Here is an 18,765-nt window from a genome sequence, read left to right on the forward strand (position 1 = left end):
TCGGTGTAACATAACTCCTGAAGATGCCCCATGGAGGGGTGAAAAAGGTGTTGAATGATTTAACGGTGGCAGTTGTGTAATTCGCATTGTTTGCCGCATGCGCATTTATCAGCGGACTGGCGGGCGGTGCACTTTGTTGCACGACTACCACAGCATGTGCGGAAGTGGTTAAATATGTCCAATATTTAACCTTTTTTTCGTACTTAGGATGGACTTCCACAAAATAACGCCTGATTCCATTAAATATTTAAGATCAGCATGCCTAGCTGAACAGGCGTGTTTGTACATCAAATTGACCAAACAAAATCATTTTATACTTCATGGGTCTAGATTCTTAATGTTAACAAGAATCGAATTAAGAAAGGGACAAATATATAGCTACTTCCGCTATGCAGCAGTAGTCGTGAAATAAAGTGCACCACCAAGTGCCAGCCCGCTGATAAATGCGCACGCGGCAAACAATGCGAAACACAACTATCATCGTTAATCTACTCTACACGTGTTTCACCAATCCACGGGGCATCCTCAGGAGATGTTACACCGACCAGTGCCAAACACCGAGTCTCGGTGCGAGTGGTGCACTTTATTGCACGACTACTGCTGCATAGCGGAAGTAGCTATATATTAGTCCCTTTCTTAGTTAGGATGGACTTCCGCGACGTAACGTCTAAATCTATTAGATATTTAAGAGTCGAATGTCGAACTTCATATATAGGCTGATTGGTTATTTATATGGCAGTGAAAATAACCAACTTGTAGGATTACTGCGGACTACAAACTACTTATTCTCTGTTGAAGTTGTTGCTGTAGCCCTTAGGCTTTTACAGTTTTATCGTAGCCGAGTTCACGGAGCGAAGGGGTCAATGAACTTAAAAACAAAAGAAGCTGGTCGATTGCGTACAAGCTGTATGAAGACATGTGCTCGTAGCTTTCGTTTCGTTCTTCCCGTGTAGAGTTGTGTATTGTTTGTGTTGGTGTTGTGTATACGGCTTCGGCAGCGTGACCACAGGCGAGCCAAGGATGGATCTGGATCCAACCTCGGCTCGCCCACGCTGTTCGCGGTAAGGGAGCGAGCGGCCGCTCTCTAAAAACGGGTGTTGTGGCGTAGTATGTAGTATTTGGTTCTTTTGAGTATAACCCGGTGACCTGTGCGGAGTGTAGCTTTCTTATTTATATATACCATTCCCTGTCGCACACATCTTCCGTCGCTCTCACACAAACGACACGCGTGATTGGCTGTAAAGCAGGCATTGTGATTGGCTGTTTAATTAAAGTTAGTTCTAGTGTTGGTTAATAAAAATAGGGTTTCGGCAAATAAGACTCAGTCTGTTCTTTACAGTTTTACTTATAATTCCAAAAGACTCACCTTAAATATGAAAGCTTTAAATAAATAAAAATCTATGATTTCAGCCTATCTATTCAAATTAAACTTATTTATTATCAGTTCATACAAACTTTGTACTGATAGAAATTACAGATCTGTCGCATTCTTATGAAAAAAAATTAATGTAACGTTTTTCTGTGTGATCACAATATACAGGTCGATTGGAAAGAGGTCCAAAAGCTGTTATTTGACTGCTTTTAGAAGTTTTACACTTCAACCGATCACCCTGTATTTATAGTTTGCATAGTATATTTGAGATGCTCATTCTACAAAATATAAAACTAAAAAACGTTTTGTTGTTTCAGATTGTGTGGTCCGACTGCGAGCGACGCGGACGGGACGCGTGCATTCGGGCCACGTCCCACGTGCCCGCGCTTGCAAGGTGCTTCTCCCAACGCCCTCGCCGAAGAACGCCCTTCTGGTAGAACTTCGTAAGGCCAACGTACCCTGTGCCACCGGCTACATACGCTTCGCACCAACCAGTCCCCCTTTATGCGGGAAGCTAGAACAGATTCCTCTGCCCAACCGGAGATACCTTTACTTGTCTTCGTCCAAAGATCCCTGGATAGAACTGCATGGTCGACCAACGTTCGCCGCGACTTACCGCATCGTGGACTACTGTCACAGTGTCCTATTGACGGCAAGAAACGGCTCGTTCGAGGTTGAACCGACTAGTAGAATCTTCTGTTCCTACGAAATCCACCTGCCCTATGGAAATAGAGTAGCTTTGAGACTCCAAATGGGTACTGGACCAACAAGAAACAACGACTTATCTAACATTATCCACGAGGATTCTCAAGCGAAATGCAAAGGCATGCAGTTGAGCCTTGAAGATAGGGACTCGCACTGGAATCATTGCTCGCAACCTGGTGACCCTTTACGGAACGTCCAGATCGTCTCCGAAAGGAATTCAGTCAGACTAAACATCAGTGTCCTAGGCAAGAAGAACACCTTAGCCATGTGGTTGAAGGTGTGGTGGATGGACAAGCCTATAGAGGAGATAATAGGTAATTGTGATTACGGATGGGTTCTCTCCGGTGACTTCTGCATCACAGCAGTAAGAGAAGCAAAGAGACCGTGGAGACAGGCGGAGTTGGATTGCGTTAGACAAGGAGGACACTTGGCTAGTGTCTTAAATGAGAGACAACAACAGATCATGGATCAACTTCTTTTACATGCGTAAGTTTACTTCAAAGATATAGTTTTATAAGATATTTGAACCACATTACATAACTATTGCATTTATTTTCTACAAGACATCTCGTGTTGTGTTGAATCAAACCTTACAAATTATTGGTGCTATGATCAAAATTTCTCTGCGAGATCGAATGAACGATGATCCAAATAAACATTTTTTATTTATTTATTCATCCGATTTTATTAACTTGCGCAGTTCTTATTGAATTTAAATGCTTCTTTTGTACTTTTTTTAGCTTTACATAAAAATTATACTCGCTATATATATTACCCAGGTGAGATATCACCCGTGCACTTGTTTCTTCCTTCTTCCTTGAGGAATAAAATATAGTCTAGTTGTGATTTATATCTCGTATTATAAAGACTATGTTTTGCCAGCAGCGATTCGCTGTTGATGTCCGAATTTAAATCGTCTTTCTATTTAGAATTAAAACAGTTAAAAAGTAAAAAATATGGGTGACGTAGTGGCCAGTATAATTATATTACGGAACCTTCTCACTCGGATACTACGCAATTTATAAAAGAAGTTCGTATAGCAACCTTAATTTTTTTGTGTTAAAAAAGTGATTACTGTAATCATAAAGTAAGATGGAATTGTCATTTAAAACTTACGAAAAAATGGTAATTTTTTTTCTAGATTGGTAGGACTGTCTAACATTAACCAGGCGTATGTTTGTCAAAAGTTAAAATATCATTTGGCGCAAAAATTAAAATTGCTCAATTTTTTTGGAAAAACAAAGCCTCGAAAATTCTCACAGCATCCACCGTATGCATGAATTGGCTCCGTATGACTTTTACGACGATTGGAATCTGACCTGGATCCAGGGAAAATCTGGCCACGGTATTTTGTAACATAGGAATAACACTGACCTGGTGAACGAAGTTTTATTTAATCGCTGAACTGGTCCCTGGGTTTATTACGTACGTATTACTCCCGCGTATATGTGTATATGTGTGTGCGTGTGTCCATGCGTGCGTGTGTGCGTATATGCGTGCGTGCGTGTGTGCGTATATGCGTGCGTGCGTGTGTGCGTATGTGCGTGTGTGTGCGTGCGTGTGTGCGTGTGTGTGTGTGTGTGTGTGTGCGTATTTGTGTATATATATTTCTCTACACCTAATAAGACATACCGTCCTCCTGAATCAGTTTGATTAAATAAAATGTTTCCTATCTTTTTCCATGGCAGTCCTGGTGCTGGCGTAGATGACGTATACTGGATCGGAGCTACAGACGCGGTCCACGAGGGAGAGTTCCGCTGGTCGGATGGGTTACCCTTCTCTTACGCACGTAAGTAGAGTTAAACTATTGTTTACTATTACTACACCTATCTTCGCAAAATTATATATCGGCAAACAAACTAACCTGAAGACAGTTCATTGATATTATTGTAATAGTATCTTCTTCTATATGAGATAGGATATCATAGGAACTATCTTGATCATCCACGCTTCATTTATTTAAATTTAATGGAATCAGGCTTTATTTTGCGGAAGTCCATCCTAAGTAAGAAAAGAATCAATATTTAGCCACTTCCGCACATGCACAGAGTCTCCGTGTTTGGCACTAATCGGTGTAACATAGCTCCTGAAGATGCCCCATGGAGGGGTGAAACACGTATTAAGTGATTTAACGGTAGTAGTTGTGTAATTCGCATTGTTTGTCGCATGTGCATCATCGGGCTGGTGGGCGGTGCACTTTGTTGCACGACTACCACTGCATGTGCGGAAGTGGCTAAATATTGGTCCTATTCTTACTTAATTTATTTTATTGTTTATAATTTTTTTAAATATATCTAATACAACGTATTACAGCTTACTTAATGCCTATGACATTGTCGACCAGTTAAACGTTTGCGCGGTGCAAAAATAAGTTAATGAAGGAGGGTGATATATATGAATATCATATATAAAAAAAATTAAAAGGAAAAAATTAAGAAAGATAAAAATAACCTGATGTAAATATAGAAACGAATAGTCATAAGTTTTAGTAGTACTTACAATGATATATATATATATATATATATATGTATATATATATATATGTATATATGTATATATCATGGCATATTTATCAATAATTATAGTAAGTTGATGTAATATATAAAATTCTCGTGTCACGGTGTGCGTGATTGAACTCTTCCGAAACGGCTCGACCGATTTTCGTGAATCTTAGCGCGCATATCGGCCAGGGCGGAGAATCGGAGAACATCTATTTTTCATCCCCTAAGTTTTAAGAGTGGTCCACCCATAAATATATATATATATAATGTACATATTTGGCACCGTGTACAAAAAAGATTTTTAGAAAGTTAAAAAAAACTTCGATTAAAATTTGTTATCAAATAATTGGCAAACGAGCAGGGAAAATACAAAAAAAGATTTCTATTTTTTGCAACAAAACACTAATTAAGCGAGCAACCTAAAACCATCCTTCACAAAATCGAAGCAGTCATTTGTAAGACTCAATTACTTACGCATGAATTGTTTAAGTCGATCACAACGCGTAATTAAGCACAATGCAAAATATACTTTAACGTTACGTAATTAGATTAATTTTAAATTGATATTCCTATAAGTGCTTAGGATATATAGATAGATAAGTCTTCTATTGACGCCGGTCAGTCTAGACTTTCAGGACTAGATGCTAAAATAGGTATTTATAAGATTTTACTGAAATAAATATGAATATTGAATTTTTTATATAGTTATAAATGAATAGGTGTTTGTTTTCCATCTCACCTGATGGAAAGTGTAGATGAAGACGAAGGTACACGCCCATCCAAGAGAAACCTGTTCACTCTACTCTTAAAGGCTCCAGAGTTCAACTCATCAGGAAAAATAGACCCAGGCAGGTCGTTTCAAATCTTTACGACTCTCACCAAAAACGAGCTGTCAAACCTTTTAGTTCAACTTTTGGGTATATCAACAAAGTATGGATGAAACTTTTGCCTGCGCCTTGTAGTCCGATAAAAGAATGGAGATGGCTCAATCAGTTCGAAAACAGCTTTCGAGCACTCTCCAAAGTGCATCCTATAAATAACCGATAAGCTGGCATAAATTTTATTATATAAAAATATATTTGAATTTTAAATATGTATACAGGATGTTAATACAGGCTGATTGTAATTGTAAAAGTTTAATAACGTGAATGTATAGCTCTGTGGGAGGTATATTAAATCATCATTATTAATGTATCGAATAGGGGAATCCCACGCCAAAACTCTCTATATTTATGTCGTGCGAAAGAGAGCGCACTACAATACTTCTCGTCTTATGATTGGCTGATGAATTTATTGGTTTTGCTTTAATAGTTTTAAAAATCACTTCTATTTTGGACTTCGTATTGTCATCACCTATAAGAACTACCAGCCGTAGGATGAATCCCACAAAATTAACAAAGTCATCTGTTTCATTAGGCTCTTCACTATTTCAAGTTTCATTCGATATATGTGCAAACAAATGGCAAATCCTAAGTAAGAAAAGGACCAATATTTAGCCACTTCCGCACAGGCAGTGGTAGTCGTGCAACAAAGTGCACCGCCCGCTAGCCCGCTGATAAATACGTATGCAAACAATGCGAATCACACAACCGCCACCGCCAATTTACTAAACACGTGTTCGCCCCTCCACGGGGCATCAGAGTTATGTTACACCGATTAGTGCCAAACACCTTAGGTAGGTAGATACCACTGCATGTGCGGAAGTGGCTAAATATTGGTCCTTTTCTTACTTAGGATGGACTTCTGCAAGATAACGCCTGATTCCATTAAATCTTGGAAAAGTTATACCCTCGCTTCTTACGTGACAGAACAAACGCTTACTTCTAACCAATTTATTTATTAAAAACCTTTAAACTCCTTTTAGTGGGAAATTCGCCACAGTGCGATTTAAACGACGAGTGGCGCCATCTATAAATTTCTATTATAACTATTCTTAATAACAATTTACAAAACGAAACTTTAATCATTTTGAACATATGGTTTTGTAAAATAATTGTCGTATTAATCAAAAAGAAACGAGGTCCAAAAACCAAGGTCAATAGTTCGAAAAATTACTCATCTGAAGTGACAGTGATTGGAGCACATTGCCCGCAATCGACGGTCGTTGAAGCTGTAAGGTTTCCAAGTGGCGAATTCGAGCCAGTAGACGCGGTGTTAATAGGCCCCCTAGTAGGTAGATTGACGACAAAGTTTAGGTCCAGCGCTGGGCGGTGATCTTTGGAGAAGGCCTATGACTTTAAGTGAGATTAAGTTTCTCATGTAGACCATAATGTTCCACCAGGACAGCTTGTAGAACAAAATATTAGCTGTGCGTTACCAGTTTAAATTCAGAATAGATACCATCGATCATATTTTTTTTTTTAAATTGAAACCATTTTTTTTCTAATGCCTCCGATATTGAAGTCTCTTGTTTTCACCCGTCATATTTATGTGACAGGGCATTACAATCTTATTTATAATATACAACATTTTTAATTAAAATACTTATTTAATTTCATAATTAAACAATTTTTGCATATTTATATATGTTTCTGTTTTGTTTATTTTTGCTTCTCCTATTCCTTTAACTTACTTATTTTATTACGTCTTCAATCATCGCTTTGCAACATTTGAGGAACGCGGGCCTGTCTTCGTCACTTTCTATAAGTGAGGCGATGCCGACCTCTCTAAACTTTTTTCCTAGCAGGAGCTTTTTTTTATTTATTAATTCTAATTTGTATCGCTAGTGTTTTTTTACAATATTTTTTTTGCTTTTACTAAACACAGACAGTTGGGAGAGGGTTGCCGCTATTTGATACGGATCTTTCTTCTCCCAGCTGCGAGGCACGAGAGCGTTTTATAATTTTTTACAATTTTTCTTACGCAATTTTCTCTTATGGATAATACAGGTAATATAGCTAAAATTTATACATATTAACAAAACGATTTGAAATACTCAATTATATATTAGTTGGGAGCTAGAAATTGCTAATTTACATATTAGACTAATAACATATAACACAGTTGAAATTTTACTCTTTCTGGCATCTGTTGAATTAATGATCGACCACCAAAACCTCAGACGGTAGCCAATTTCAAACCACCCGTCATTTAGAACGACAGGTTTTGGAGCAAGTCCAAAATCTAATACAATTCAATGCCTAATTAATTTCAATTAAATTTGCGATTGTTTCTGGTTTATTTACACCAGAGTTCCCCAAACTTTTTTGTGTCGTGGACCCCTTGCCATGTTTTTCCGTGTTGGGTAGACCCCCTACTTACCTGTTATTAATTTTCTGTAAATTTCTAACTGTAGTGAAGTTTAATGTTAAAAACTTAAAGTAAAAACACATGTTAATTTAAACATTTATTAATTGAATTTATATTTAAACTAGTCAAATAAAAATTAAGTATCTGTTATGTAAAATATACGTAACATATTAATAATTTTTTTACTTCATAGGTTCTTTTATAAATAATGTAAATGTTTTATAAGATAGTATGATGTAAGTAAATAGGTACTATCAGTGTATGTGTTGAGATCCACTATCGTGGACCCCCATTTTCATTTCATGGACCCCCATTTATTTTTCGCTAACGTAAACCCCTTGCAAGTTGTCATAGACCCCTAGGGGTCGATATAGACCACTTTGGGAATCATTGATTTACACATTCAAATTCAAAAGAGCTTTATTCGAGTATATGCGCTTTTAAATCGTCGATTATTTTAACATATAAGCAGTAAAATACCACCGGCTGGGAATGATCTGTTGAGATGAGCCGACCAAACTCAACAGTTGCTTTTTTAAATGTAATTTGATAATTGTTTTATATGTACACTAGAAAAGCGATGATGTAAATGAATCAACATAACAAGTTCCACACATTTAGATCTACTAAACGCTCTTGAATGATATAATAAGATTTATTTAATAACAAGCTTATAATTTCAGATTTAAAACTAAGGGGCGGAAGGTCTAAGATATCTTGTGGAACTTTATTATATATACATACACCCATAACCATAAAGTATTTGTTAACTTTTCTTAAGACAAAATTTAGGCGTTACATGTTTATTTTTGTTTCTTATTTATCATGTGTCTGTTACTATTTTTATATAGGTCTTTAAAATATGACGTATAAATGTTAATAAAATTTTTTTGCGAAGAAATAATAATAATAATACGAGACTATTTTTCATGGCCCCCGCTATGGGGGACCTCTCCTTCCACCCCCTATTTAATTGGGAACAGGGTTTTGTGGGTGGGTTTTCTTAATATATTTTTTTTCACTAGAATTTTTATTTTCGTTTTCGTCTTCTATAGTTCATTCCATACACAATATATTTTTTCCTCCTTCTATCATTCTACAATTCCATCTTCCTTTCTCAATCATTCCATTCCTTTCGTACATCCTCAAACACTTCAGTTATCCATTTCTATTACAGTATCACAGTTTTAATTGGTTTAATTATTTTCTCGTGTACATTTATTTTATCACGGATTTATTTTACAATTGTTTTTTTTTAATATCAATGAATCTACTTATACGAGGCTATTATATTGAGCGACAAAGCTTTGAAAAGAAAGTTTATATTTATTAAATACATTCGTTCAAGGCGTCTGGTATATCGCTCGCGGGATAGTTGACATATCTCCATGAGTTTTGTTTTAGAGTTTGAATCCCGAGAATAAAATCCAGAGACATAGTATCTAGACTCAGAGAACATCACGGAATATCGTCGAATGACAGAAGAGAACGTATATGAAAGTGACTGCCATTGCCTAACGCAGTGATTCCCAAAGTGGTCTATATCGACCTCTGGGGGTCATAACAACTTGCAAGGGGTCTACGTCAGCGGAAAAAAAATTTGGGGGTCCATGAAATGAAAATGGGGTTCCACGATAGTAGATCTCTACATATACAGTGATAGTACCTATTTACTTACATCATACTATCTTATAATATCAAAACATTTACATTATTTATAAAAGTACCTATGAAGTAAAAATTTTGTTTATTTAATGTTACGTATATTTTACATAACAGATACAAAATTTTTATTTGAGTAGTTTTAATTTAAATTCATTTAATAAAGGTATAAATTAACATGTGTTTTTACTTTAAGTTTTTAACACTAAACTTCACTACAGTTAGAAATTTACAGGAAATCAATATCAGGTAAGTAGAGGGTCTACCCAACACGGAAAAACATGGCAAGGGGTCTACGACACAAAAAAGTTTGGGGAACTCTGGCCTAGCGAATTGGCATGTTGAAGTGGCTGTTGTAACATAGGTCGTAAATGGCCGCTGGAGCCTTAAAGTTTTGGTGAGACCACGTACTCGCAAGCGCAATACAGAAAGAGCGATAAATGAACAGAATGCTGCTTGATTGCGGAAACTAGTGCGCAAAGACAAGACAACGCAGAAAGGGCCTCGTAAAGATAGTTAGAAGACGATGAATGCAAGCCGCTTCTAGCAACTCCTTTTGAGAATCACTTCTTGTAGCCGAAATGATTACGACACAATAAAAACGATAAATCCCATTACAGGTTCAGAAATCAACAAGAAAGTCAGTTCAATGAACTATTATTCATACCGCCTAATGATTCGGGAAAATGAAGACAATCACATATTGAAATGTCGGCGATTATGTCACAAATATGTTGTTGACATGTATGTTAAAATTGAAATGGAGAGATTAACATTTATCAGGTTGAATCACACCAAACTCCGATCTGAAGAGTATATTCAACTTCGAGATGCGATTAATACTGATGGAAATGCACAGAATGTTAGCCGGATGACTATTCTTCCAACAACATACATCGGAAGCCCTCGACATATGCACGAATATGCTCAAGATGCAATGTCGTATGTTCGTCATTATGGTACAGCAGATTTATTCATCACATTAAGATTACAACATTATTATAAATTTTATTTCATCGAACTGTATAGTTAATATGTATACCTGAAATCAAAGTTTTAATGAAATTTATCTTCCGAAATACTTCCAATAATAAAACTCACAAAATTCTAAGTGTTTTAAAATTATTATAACTTAATTACCGAAGTTTAATTATAAAAGTTATGAAGTTGTTAACAATCAACTTACGTAGGTAGTTCTAATGCAAGTTAAATATTATAAAAAAAGATTTTTCCTTTTAAATAAAATGTACGCTAAAAATGTTAAAAAAAAATCTGAAATTTCTTAACGAGTAAATATTTTAATGAAGCAAAACAAACGGGAGCCGGATTGATTAATGGTAATTCAATTTTCAACGAAATTAATCCTCGACGACCAATTATTTTAAGGTCATTTAAAAATAATTCAATTTCTTTATAATATAAAACCTTCGTCGTGATCAAAGAGGCCTGTCTGAATAATATTTATATGACCCTCAAAATTAATGAATATTTAAATTTTAGGTTTAAGTAGAATGTACGCTATCATTTAGGACATCGAAACATAATTCTGGCGAGTTTGAAAAATATCTTTACACTATATAACCTCAAAATATATTTACAAATTATCAAATAACTTTGAGATGAACGAATTTATTAAAAGATTTAATCGTATCACTACAATCAGAGCGAACCAAAATAAATCAAAATTGTATTGTAGTATTTGTAAGCAAAGGCGACTTAAGCAAGACGATGAATGGAAGAAAATAAAAGAATAGAAGAGTAATGAAAGTGCGATATTGAGAAGAATAGAAGATGTGAACGAAAATAAAAATAATATGTGAAATTGACTCTGTGTTTAGCACTAATCGGTGTAACATAACTCCTGAAGATGCCCCGTGGAGGGGTGAAACACGTGTTGAGTGATTTGGCGGTGGCAGTTGTGTGATTCGCATTGTTTGCCGCATACGCATTTATCAGCTGGCTGGCGGGCGGTGCACTTTGTTGCACGACTACTACTGCATGTGCGGAAGTGGCTAAATATTGGTCCTTTTCTTACTCAAGATGGACCGTACATTACCGTGACTTAAAATCAAAAGTACTGAGTTTTAAATAGGCTATACCATATATTAAATGACAGCAAATGAACTGTAAAATTATCTCTTCATGTCTGCGTATATACCTGTAACCAATCACGCTGTAATAGACGACCAATGGAAGGCATCGACCTCCCCCAAAGATATCTATAGAGGAATATACCATAACCACGCTGGGCAAATGGGTTAGCGATCGCTAGTGTAGTATTATGGTACGGGAACGCTGCTGTTCACAGTCTAGAACAGAGTTCCCCAAACTTTTTTGTATCGATGACCCCTTGCTATGTTTTTCCATGTTGTGTAGGCCCCCTACTTACCTGATATTGATTTCCTGTAAATTTCTAACTGTAGTGAAGTTTAGTGTTAAAAACTTAAAGTAAAAACACATGTTATATTATGAAAATGTATTGCGACTACAAAGCGAATACAAACATCCTACAACTTACACAATTTTATAAACATATTTATAAAATTATTTTTTTACTTCATAGGTACTTTTATAAATAATGTAAATGTTTTGATATTATAAGATAGTATGATGTAAGTAAATACGTACTATCAGTGTGTGTTGAGATCCACTATCGTGGACCCCCATTTTCATTTCGTGGACCCCCTAATTTTTTTTCGCTGACGTAGACCCCTTGCAACCTGCAAGTCATAGACCCCTAGGGGTCGATAGAGACCACTTTGGGAATCACTGGTCTAGAAAATTGTGAGCAACGGCAATATAATTAATGAACAAAGTGTGAATTGTTTAAAGTTGTATCCCAGGAATCAAACCTGCGACGATTTAATTACAAGTCTTAGTCTTCAACCACTGAGATATTACAGCACGTAAAGAAATCATTACTTCTGTTACTAATTAATTTTCCTACAATATGCGGCAATATAATGTAAATGGTATCGTTTTGTCTGACTTTAGATAATTTAATATTACAATTTCAATTACTTTCGACTCCACTCTATCCAATTTGATTAATCGATTTCATACCCTAAGGTATTCAGTACTTTTTTATTGAATCAATTATCCAAATTCATTTAAAGTATCAGTAGGTTGGTACGTTGGTAGGTTGGTACGTTGGAAGGTTGGTAGGTTGGTAGGTTGGCAGGTTAGTAGGTAGGTTAAATAAGCATAGTGATGTATGACTACGGGTTCAATTTAATTTAATTTATTATTCTTTGTTGTAAACGCTAGGATACATTAAATAGTTTTTGTGATTTGGAGAAACGTTTATTGAATAATTGACATACTTTTTGCCCGGAAAATGAATAATGCGCCTACGAGCGGTTGCGCATCGTTCCTAGTTCAAATCCGACTCCACGAGAACTGCAACGGCCGCGGGCGCACGTGCTGCGCCTTGGCTACCTGCCAAGGCGCAAGAAAGAGCGCGTATAGTGCACGCCGTGCGAGTGAGCGAGACGAGTGGGCGAGACGAGCAAACGGTTGAGCGTTGTGACGACGTCCACGGGAACTTTCACTTATGGCGGCTTTTTATGTAGCAATATTATTACATTTTGTAATAATAAAAAAATAGTACAATGGGCGGTCTTATCACACGAGGCTATCTCATACAGACAACTATAGTATGAAAAAGGTAGAAGTATAAATAATGGATAGTTAACGTTTACAAAACATTCATACATACATATGTATATAACATATGTACTTAAAATACATATTGTAAATATAATACAATAATAAATATAAACATCAAACTAATTTAGATCGACCTTGCCTCAGAAAGAATAAAGAAACAGAGAAAGAAATATAAATGAAGTAAACGATAAATTAACATAAGTAAGAAAAGGACCAATATTTAGCCACTTCTGCACATGCAGTGTAGTAGTAGTAGTAGTGAAGTGGCTAAATATTGGTCCTTTTCTTACTTAGGATGGACTTGCGCAAAATACCTGATTCCATTGAATAAATAAACATAAGTCTAGTAAATATTTCTTAACCATTTTCGTAAAAATTGTTAATGAACGTATTATATTCAGCGGTAAATAATCGCACAATCTAACAACCTGAGTGGTCATAAACGAAGAAAAATGCGCCGGAATTTTTAGTATCATACTATCTGTTGATTTCTAACATCTCTTTTGTGTATGATGAAGAAATTGAAGCCTTGATTGAAGATAAGAGAGAGTGAGCGGATTGGAAGGAATATACAACTCTACTCTCTCTATGTTAATAATGTAAGATTTCTATTGCTTATAAAACACCATCATATTTTAGGCCACAGAGCAGTTGTAAGCGGCCTGCGCCAAATGTCTTATAATGACCTTTTACAAGATTGTCTATCTTCTTTGTGGGCGGGTTTCCCACTCTGCGCCTGCCGGTATATAGTCTCCACTCAACAACCTTAAGGCGACATCTGCCGTCTTTTATATAACCTAGTCTACTTACTTCCATTAAGCTGTATATCCATCACTGATCCCCTTAAAAGAGGCCATGCTACCACCTTCCTTCCAACCTCGATCTCTATATCTCTTGAAATAGCACTGAGTAAAGGATAGCAGGCAATTACGTGCACCACGGTGTAGTCCACCGCTGGTCACAGATGCACAAGGGATACTCCTTGAGTTTAAACCTATGCAGATACTCAACTCTGAACCAAGGTACCAAAACCGTGCTGCCATAAGTTTTTTATGGCTTCTTCTATAAGGTATCTCTAGTTCCCATCTCTTATTTTAGAGACAGAGTTGTTATTAATAATTATTTAATTGTTTATTGTCACGCTCTCTCTTTCACGCTTCATAAAATCTCTCTTTTGTCACCCTTCACAAAATCTCCCTTTTTCCACCCTTCACAAAATCTCCCTTTTTCCATTCTTCACAAAAGTTCTCTTTCTTTTTTCATTTTCCACAAAACCTCCTTTTTTCATTTTTCACAAAGTGTCACTTTTTTTTATCCTTTACAAAATCTCTCTTTCTTTTTTCATCCTTCACAAAATCTCTTTCTTTTTTCATCCTTCACAAAATCTCTCTTTCTTTTTCATCCTTCACAAAATCTCTCTTTCTTTTTTAATTGTCCACAAAATCTCCCCTTTTCCATCCTTCACAAAGTGTCTTTTTCTTTTTTCATCTTCCACAAAATCTCCCTTTTTCCATCCTTCACAAAGTGTCTCTTTCTTTTTTCATCCTTTACAAAGTGCCTCTTTCTTTTTTCATCCTTTACAAAGTTTCTTTCTTTTTTCATTCTTCTCATTTTCTCTCATTCTCAATGCATTCATTTATATTTGATTTATACATCGCCTCCTATCCTTCACGACCTTTATTAGAGATTTTCACTATCCACATTTTCAATTAATATTATTAATCTAATTTTGTTTATTTTTCTTCAATATTACTTTTTTGATGTAATCTATGTAATACAATTTTCTTTAATTTTTCTTGTTTTTCATATAACAATTCAGTCTTCCTATTCGGTTTTCTACGCATAAGTTTACGTTTACGCAGACAGTTTTATAGAAAAACCTACGGGGCCTCTTTCCAGTATGGGAAGTCGTATGACTTAATAATAATGACTTTTCTTACGTATAGATCTATGGGTTTCATGACTGCTACGATGTAATACAGACACCATAACACTATTATATAAGACGTCTCTTTGTACAGACCAATGGTGAAATGATTTCAATATATATATTTGAAGAATAACTTTACACTACTTACATAGTAAATTTTCTTAACAAGGTTCATATGAAAGTTGTAAGAGCAAATGCAACGTTCCAACTTTCGTTGAAGAAGCCTGCAAACACACTTCTAAACTTTTATCTAGTCAGACTTTTCAAATGAATCCATAAAACTTTATATTATCTATATGCTCTTATACAACGCAGTAAGGTTTTAAATCGAAAACTAGAATAATCCGTACACTAAAACTTTATTATTTATCTTCTTATTTCTATTCTCTTGACAAAGATCTTGGTCCTCTGGATCGCGTTCTTTCTCTCTCATCAAGCCACTTAGGTAAATGCAACCGAAATCCACTCACAAAGTAGACGGACCTTGGGAAGGTCCCTGGTAAATGTGAGTATAGAGGACTTTAAAGCAGTCTTATTGGAAATACATCAAGAAGGTCTATATCCAGAAGTAGACCACCAGCGGCTAAAATGATTATGATGAAGTTATTTCACACACATAGATTTAGAAATCATTCCATGAAAGCCCTTATAGATTTATGTGCGTGTGTGTATGTATATATGTATACATCAATAACACGCGGAGTAGTGGTAGCCCATCGTTAAGAGACGTGTGCTCATCGGTCACGGGTTCGAATTCGGGATATAATTTTATACAATGAACATTTTTTGCGTTAATTATATAGGATTGTCACAACTCACAAAAAATTTTCCAGAGGATGGGCATCGTCCTCAACGTACCGTAATATCATATTATGATCGACAACCCGACTGCCAAGTATGGCGATAATAATATATCCTAAATATTTAATGGAATCAGGCGTTACCTTGAGGAAGTCCATCCTAAGTAAGAAAAGGACCAATATTCAGCCACTTCCGTACATGCAGTGGTAGTCGTGCAACAAGTTGACTCTGTTTTTGACACTAATCGGTGTAACATAACTCCTGAAGATGCCCCGTGGAAGGCTAAAACGCGTGTTGAGTGATTTTACGGTGGCAGTTGTGTAATTCGCATTGTTTGCCGCATACGCATTTATCAGCGGGTTGGCGGGCGGTGCACTTTGTTGCACGACTACAGCTGTTGGTACGGAAGTGGCTAAATATTGGTCCTTTTCTTACTTAATGATATATCCCCCCATAGATATCTCTGGTGGTCTTATGTCTTGCAGTTGGTCTATACGTACTGAAACAAAGGCGAGGATACAACATGTCTAGGTATTATAAAAATGAATCTATTTTTCCTTGATTGCAAAACTCGAGAATAACTTCACAGATTTTATTCATATATATATTTAATGATTATTTACCTATTGCCTGAATATATGTCTAATGTTCCTTTTACCGGACTAATAAAAAGGCACAAGGACGACCAGAGAGTAATGGAGTTTCGCTGCGAGATCGAATTAGCAATGAGGAGTTTCGCAAAAGAACCATGATCACTGACGTTCGAAGAATTGCACGTCTGAGTGGCTTGGAGTCCATTGCATCGAAGAGTTTTAGAATGCCAACCACAAGCTGGTGGATTCGAGCTGAATGCGGGAAGCGCAGGATCGGTCTTCGTGGCGATCTTTTGAAAATGCCAATACCGTGCGATAGGCGTCTGTCTGTTAAAAATAAAAATAAAAATGCTTTTTTTATATTTCTATTATGATATAATGAATAACAAAGTGTTTAGTATTGACTTTGAATATTAATACTTCGCTTTAAAACTTTCTACGGACTTTAATTCAATTTACAATGTTCAGAACATCTATCGGCGGTATGTTTTCAAAAGAATTCATTAGAGAATATTCAGTCTTACTTATAACAAAAGGAACTGTTTGTAAATAATCTATTTCGTTTATCAAATTAAAATCCTACCCATTCAGAGGTTTAAATTCAAATTCAAAATATATTCATTCGAATATACATTTACATGTCCTTTTGAACCATAGATTTTTTTATTATTTTTACAAATCACGAGCTACGGAACCCTCTAAACAATAAACACGGAACCCTAGGATCAAGAAGTGCCGTAAACACGAGTGACCTTGAAGTTATTTATAGATTTTCGTGTACGGTTCTCGCAAATTCTAACCGAGTACTATCTCGAACTTACTAGAACCTTATCCGTAGTATAAATAAGTGTACTTCCCATGACGACAGTTCAGTGTTGTTTTTTGAGTTATAAGATTAAGATCTACGATTGGTGATATAAAAGTGACTATTTGGTAAGATATTTGGACAGTAATTTCTTGAGCGATTTGGAAGCAAAGTTTGGACTAAGCGAAAGTATACTTTGTGTTAAAGTAGGGTGACCATCTAATTTGTGAATAAAGGACTCCTTGTGAACCAGTGATGTTTCATTCCGAGTCAGAATCCACAGTACGAGGGCCAAACTGAAAGTTTTTAGAACTGGCAACTTAAAAGCATTATATTAAAAAAATAAGTTTAAATTTTGAAAATAGAACTCTTTACCAATAATATTGAGTATACATTTCATTCATTTGTCATTTGTTTTACGATTTGGCGGCAAATTGAAAATTGTCTGTGCACGTCAGAATGAATTTAAGCCGAGAAAATTTTCGTGCAATGATTTTTTATGACTTTCGATGTCATATAAGTCAACAAGAAAGTTATGATAGACTTCGATTGGCTTTTCACGATGAAGCCCCATCTCGTGCCACAGTTTACAACTGGTTTAATGAATTCAAACGTGGTCGAACTAATCTCACCGATGATTTGCGTGAGGGACGGCCTTCTACAGCGACGACTGAAGACAATATCAGTGTTGTGCGGCGTATGATAGAGACTGACAAAAGAGTGACCTATCAGCAGATTCGGACAAGTCTAGGCATAGGTATGAGTCAAGTGCACAAAATCCTCCATGAACATTTAGCGGTCAGGAAGCTTTGTGCCCGCTGGATACCGCATAATTTGACCGAGGCTCAAAAACTCCGCCGTGTTGCTTGGTGCCGAGAAATGATCCAAAAATTTAACGGAGGTGACTCAAATGCTGTGTTCGACATACTAACGGGTGACGAAAGCTGGATTTACTGTTATGATCCGGAAACCAAAAGACAGTCTGCTCAGTGGGTGTTTCCTTCCGAAGAGTTGCCAACTAAAGTGAAGAGAGGTCGAAGTGTTGGAAAAAAGATGGTGGCCTCGTTCTTCGGAAAGACAGGTCATTACGCGACAGTTGTCTTAGAGGATCAGAAAACGGTTAATGCAGAGTGGTACACTAACAACTGTTTGCCACTTGTCTTGGAAAAAGTTCGAGAGAAACGACCTCGCAGCAGGATCCTCCTTCATCACGACAATGCCTCGTCGCACACCGCCAAGCAAACGAACGACTATTTGGCGACCTCAGACGTGGAATTACTGGGTCACCCGCCGTATAGCCCCGACCTCGCACCCTGCGATTTTTATTTATTCCCGAAAATAAAAGAAAAACTTCGAGGAAAACATTTTATGGACGCCGAAGAAGCAGTGGCTGCGTTTCAAAACGCCGTCGAAGAGACCCCTAAGGCCGAGTGGGCAAGGTGCTTTTCTCAATGGTTCCATCGAATGCAGCGATGTAT

The 18,765-nt window shown here is 36.5% G+C and overlaps 1 protein-coding gene across 1 annotated transcript in view; it reads left to right on the forward strand.

The window, feature by feature from the left end:
* Positions 1-18,765, forward strand: part of LOC137919542 (uncharacterized) — a 246,820-nt gene that overhangs the window by 142,815 nt on the left and 85,240 nt on the right. The window contains exons 6-7 of the mRNA XM_068762634.1: positions 1,690-2,563; positions 3,766-3,866. Of these exons, the coding sequence (XP_068618735.1) occupies positions 1,690-2,563; positions 3,766-3,866 (975 nt within the window). The remainder of the gene's footprint in view (positions 1-1,689; positions 2,564-3,765; positions 3,867-18,765) is intronic.

The sequence above is a fragment of the Battus philenor genome, unplaced genomic scaffold, assembly GCF_028537555.1.
Source record: "Battus philenor isolate CCGP_79_NKW_IND1 unplaced genomic scaffold, ilBatPhil1.0.hap1 SCAF_16, whole genome shotgun sequence".
Classification (NCBI taxonomy): Eukaryota; Metazoa; Arthropoda; class Insecta; order Lepidoptera; family Papilionidae; genus Battus; species Battus philenor.